Source organism: Augochlora pura, chromosome 1, assembly GCF_028453695.1.
Source record: "Augochlora pura isolate Apur16 chromosome 1, APUR_v2.2.1, whole genome shotgun sequence".
Lineage (NCBI taxonomy): Eukaryota > Metazoa > Arthropoda > Insecta > Hymenoptera > Halictidae > Augochlora > Augochlora pura.
The window spans coordinates 1,280,120-1,286,226 of record NC_135772.1 but is presented as its reverse complement, the minus strand read 5'-3'; the positions used below and the strand labels follow the sequence as shown (position 1 = coordinate 1,286,226).

The following is a 6,107-nucleotide window of genomic DNA, read 5'->3' as shown; positions in this document are numbered from 1 at the left end:
ACTGCCGTCATACATAACTTTTCTCAGCGATTTTATTAAATCAAATAAAGAATTATTCATTAAATAAAACGAAGAATACTTGTTCAAAACCAAGAGAATTTTCTAAAAACGACCCGATAGATTGTTTGCAACCGTAAGGAGAATACAAAGAGACTTACAGTGACAATTTTCAGATTGCACGTTGCTACACGATTCGTAAACAAACTGAATGCGAGCATGATCAAAAACCATTTTACGGAACAACACTATATTGTTTCGGTGTTGACACGCAACGTCTTCGCGTGATCGTGAAAACGAAGAAGAAATACATCGGTGAATATAATCGTTTAGTGAATTTTCGATTCTGGCGTTGGAACGTGAAAAAATGCCGAGGAAGGTCAACAAACCGATAAGGCAGAGCCATGTTGAAATCGACGACGCGATGCTGATCGATATGGTGAAAAGCTATCCATTACTCCACGATGTTAATTCGCGGGACGATATGATAGACGCCGTATGGGATACTATTGCCGAGGAAATGAACGCGCCAGGTATTTCTGTGATTATGCCATTCGAAAATCAATAAGAATATGTCGTTATGATACTTTTTAAAATTTCAAAATACATTATATTATATATTATATTATATTACATTATACTGTATTATATTATAATGTATTGCATGGTATTATACCTTATTATATTCTATTCTAGTCTATTATGTATATTATATTATTGTATTAGATTATATTACATTATATTATATCATATTAGATTGCATTATATTGTATTAAGTTATAATGCATTGCATGATATTATATTTTATCATATTCTAGTCGAGTCTATTATGTATATTATATGTGTGTTTTATTATATTACATTATACTATATTGCATTATATTGCATTACATATTGCATTATAATATGTATTATATCATAATGTATTGCATGGCATTATATTTTATAATAATCTAGTTGAATTTATTATGTATATCATATTATTGCATTTTATTTTATTATATTATATTACATTGCATTACATTGCATTATATTATAATATGTTATAATGCATTGCATAATATTATATTTTATCATATTGTAGTCGAGTCTATTATGTATATTATATTATTGTATTGTACTGCGTTGTATTATGCAATATTATATTACATTATGTTGCATTATATTGTATTTTATTAGATTAGATTTGGGTAGACCAGATTATATATTACGGTATATCACATTATACTATATCATAATTATACATTTGCCTTACTGTATTATAATTATATAACCGTGACATAACCATAATATAATATCATTATATGTATATTTTCAAATTTGGAAAATATCGGATGAATTACTATAATTATAAACAAAAACCTAATGTTATAAATATCAATGTAATATAATATATTATAAATATCAATATCATATAATATATTATAATGAACAATATCATTGAGTCCCAACGAGCATTATCGTGTTTGAGCATAGTATAATCAGAACGAGTTATGCATTTCATTCGTGGAATTTAAAATCTGGACGTATTTGCTCGATTTCCAGTGGACGCTTTGAAACAACGATGGTTGAAAATCAAGGAATCGCGTAACAGGAGGAAGAGCGTCCGGATGTATAATCTCGATTTTCTGCCCGCCCCTTCGTGAGTATTAATTAAATCGTTCGCTTTTGAATGAAAGTTTGCGAAACGTACAAGTGAAAATTATATTCCCCCTTCGTATGTATAGTATACATCGTGTGTTGTAACTTTCCGTTCGGCAGTCCTCGGATCCCGTGTTTCAACGAAATGTTAATATATATATATATATATATATATATATATATAGTATCTCGTTACGTTGAATCGTGGGAAATCTCGAGGAAATCTGTTCGATAAAATTTTGTTTGCTTCGTTATGCTAATTACAAATTGCGTTTCTGGCGAAGGACTGCGACAGCAACTGTTGCAATGGAGTCACTTGGATGTTTAATTCTTGTTTTAATCATTTTCGTGGATTCACAGTAGTATATATAGGTATTGTTATGAAATTCTTTTTATTTTTATTAGTGTTATTATTATTGTTGTTGTTGTTCGCTTATGGATTATGAAGCTTTTTTAAATCGTATAATACAGTGTAGTGGCAATTAGGTTGAGGATTTTTATGCAAAATAGAGATTTTAAAAATCGAATGTAAGAAACAGAAATTAAACAAGACTACACTAAACGATACTATACTATACTGATATTTGAAATTTATTTAGCAATAAATGTCTTTCCGGGCTTACAGAGAATATACTATACTATACTATACTGATACTTGAAATTTATTTAACAATAAATGTTCCCCCGAGCTTACAGAGAATATACTGTACTAAACTATACTATATTATACTGTTACTATACTCTACTGATGCTATACTATACTGATGCTATACTATGCTGATGCTATACTATGCTGATGCTATACTATACTGATACTATTATACCGATACTATACTATACTGATACTATACTATACCGAAACTATACTATACTGATACTATACTATACTATAAATAATATGTAAAACCATCTCGGAACGTGATTTCGTAATAAAATATCACAATAAATACGTAACAGTTCTAGTTGTGCCCCAAGAGTCGTCTTTCGAGTGTAAAGGGTTAATATGTTCGCTCGAATTGCATCGGTGCCGAGTAACACCGGTTTCTATATACACCTAACCTCCTTGAAAACAGTCTCCCCATGTGCAGCCGTATACCTCTGCCAACGGTCGTCTGGCTGTTAGAAAGATTACCGGTATCCATTCCTGACACCTGTTCCAGCTCCTTTTGCCGCGTTTTCGTTTCCGTTCCCCGCCCGGAGGGATTCCACCTTCAAAATTGTTTTCCATTCACGAGCACACGGGAGCCGAAAGGGGTGTAAAAGAAAAAATGCCTTCCCGAAATGGTCCCCCTATCGATTTACGATCGTTGATAGAGAAGGTATATACGGAGCTGGGTGTCACACGCGAACGGGAACAACGAAATGTCTCTGTCGTTCGTGGATATATCAAAAACTGCTCCGAAAGACGTTACTATCGCGAAACAGACGCTGGGACGAAACGCGATCCGGAAATGATATTCCAAAGGTTTTCGATCAATCTAATTCGATCGGGAAACGATGCCTTTGTTTTCTGGCGAATCACCTGCTATTTCAAGTTACGCTTTGTTGGACGATATACAGTCAGTCCCACAAGTATTCGTACCATCATTGATTGTAAGAGAAATTTGTTGAAATCAAGGGACGCATGTATGATTTTGGAATAAACTTTTTATTATCTTATTTAATAAATATATAAAATATATTTAATTATATAAAGAATTATATAAATATTATTATAAATATTTAAATATATAAATATATATATTTTGTATACGTTTTATATAGATAACGCATTCGTATTAAATATTACCTAATCACAAATAAAAAGTTTACATTACATTAATCACAAATTATAAGATATCTCATTTAAAAAAAAAAAAAGAAGTAGATTTGCACCACTTAAATAAAAAAGTAAATAGTCGAATAGAACAATGACTGTCTTGGTATTTTACCAAACGCTCATTTGTCCAAAAACATTCTTATATTGTACTAATTTTAGCATTAACCAATATATATTTTATTTATTTCATTCATTGCGAAAGATATCTAATATTTAAGAAATTATACAATAATAATACCTCAGTTATAAATGGAAGAGTACCACATAAAATATGAATGTACCATATAAAATATATATGCACCAAATATTATATTGTATGTAGCATATATTATATGTATGTACGATATATTATAATGTATGTACCATATATTACATATATAAATACCTATTCTTGTAAATCGCCAATTTATAGTCCACCGTTCGCTGACCTGTTAAATAATAACTAACAATAACGAAATAATAGCTAACAATGACAAAATGATGACCGACAACAACGAAATAATAATTAACAACAACGAAATAATAATTAATCCTGACTGAACACGTTGAACAGCGACAACACCTTCAGGCTGGACGTGCAGAACGACAACAGCTGTCCAAGCAGCACCCGCAGCTCGCCGAAAAGCGGGAAACGTAGCACGCGATCCATGTCCCAGCACTCTCAGCTATCAACCGCCTCGGAATCGAACCGGACCAGCAGCACGACCTTGGTCTCGAACGCTGTCACGCAGTCGAAGCAGACGAACTCGAGAACGAGATCGAGAATGAGCATGGCCATGATGAAAGACGAGCCGACGAACCGCGAGAGACAATCGGTGGAGTCGAATAGTCGCAGGTGCGTCGGACTTAGGCTTCGTTGCATTAATTAACCCTTCGTACAAATTAATTATTTGCAGAAATTAAGCCTTTGTACGAATTAACTTTTTGCAGAGATCAACTCTTTGCACTAATTGACCCTTTCACGAATTAACTTTTTGTAGAAATTAACTCTTTGAACTAATTATTCCTTTCCCACGAATTAACCCTTTCCCACGAATAACCCTTTTGGGCGAATTAACCATTTCCCAAGAATTAACTCTTTTGCACGAATTAACCCTTTTGCACGAATTGGCCCTTTTGCACGAATTGGCCCTTTCCCACGAATTAACCCTACCCACGAATTAGCCCCTTCCCACGAATTAACCCTTTTCCCACGAATTAACCCTTTTGCACGAATTAACCCTTCCCACGAATTAACCCTTTTGCGCGAATTGGCCCTTTCCCACGAATTAATCCTTTTGCACGAATTGACCCTTTCCCACGAATTAACTCTTTGTAGAAATTAACTCTTTGCAAAAATTAACCCTTTGCACTCAAGTGATGACTTAGAAGAATCACTAAAAATTAAATCGTCTATCAAAGTAATGTTTACACAGTCAAACTATAAAATAATTTTTACAGGTGCCCCAAAGTCACCTCTTTCGATAGCAAAGGGTTAATAGAAGCTAGAGCTAGAACGTCAATTAAGAATTCTTTTTTAATTGTTCAGTTTGGTGAAATTATTGTAAAGTCTTCTTTTTAAAGGTACCAAGACGTGACGGATAGCCCGCGACCAGTAATATCAGACTCTCCTATCAATCCGAAGAACCATATAAAGCAGAACAACGCCGCCGAGTCCATGCGATCATTCTTCGAAAGTATGGCGATGACAGTGCTAACATTCCCTGCTCATATGCAAGCGAGCCTGAAATTACGGATCTTTAGTATAATCAGTGACGCAGAGTACGATTTATCCACTAAGACGATGTAATATGTTCAGGCGGTTATCAATCGTTCGTTTTTTTATTTTATCAATTCGCGTTTATCCATAATAATTAATATACAATATCATTATTTACTATTATTATTATTGCCTATTGTTATCATTATCTGTCATTATTCACTATTATTATTATTATTATTATTATTATTATTATCACTATTCTTCTTCTTATTACTATAATTATTACTATAACTATTGTTATTATAATTATTATTTATTATTAATTATATATAACAATTACAATGGTTTCTTGTTAGTCTTTGACGCCTGGATGACCATTGTTTTTGTTCCAGAGACTGATTCTACAGTGAACAATACATACTTAGGATTGTTGCAACTTGCACTTACTTAGTATTGATATTGTTACATTATTGTATGTATTAATAATATTACATTATTGTATTTGCTGTTGCTGTTGTATTCAATAATCGTACAGTCTTGAAAAATATATAGTACCTAATAAATATAATAATATTTAATGTTTCCTATGCGATAGTCCTATTATTTTAGAAACATTAAGATAAAGGATTAACGTGGAAGCTAATTGTTTCTTGCACTCCTTATGCAAGTTCAAGAAACTGAAATCAAAATTATGTCGACGCTTTCAAACCCTATAATAATACTATAATAACGAGTCATGGTTTCATGTGAGATCTACACAATATAATTTATAATTAATTTCTTTTAGCTCGAGACAAAATTGAATTCTTCTTCTATTAAAATCTAAAAACGACATTAAAACCAGGAGTAAGTAAATAACATAAATATATATTAATATTATAAAATAAATTTATTATAATATTAATATTATGTAAATAAGGATATAACAATAAATTTTTAATTATTTAG

General features: G+C 31.9%; 1 protein-coding gene across 1 annotated transcript; it reads left to right on the top strand.

The window, feature by feature from the left end:
- Positions 1-364: 364 nt before the first annotated feature.
- On the top strand, positions 365-5,246 carry LOC144471847 (uncharacterized). The gene is made up of 4 exons (XM_078184385.1): positions 365-530; positions 1,543-1,639; positions 4,026-4,292; positions 5,021-5,246. The coding sequence occupies exons 1-4, from the start codon at positions 365-367 to the stop codon at positions 5,244-5,246; spliced, it is 756 nt and encodes a 251-aa protein (XP_078040511.1).
- The last annotated feature ends 861 nt before the right edge of the window (positions 5,247-6,107 follow it).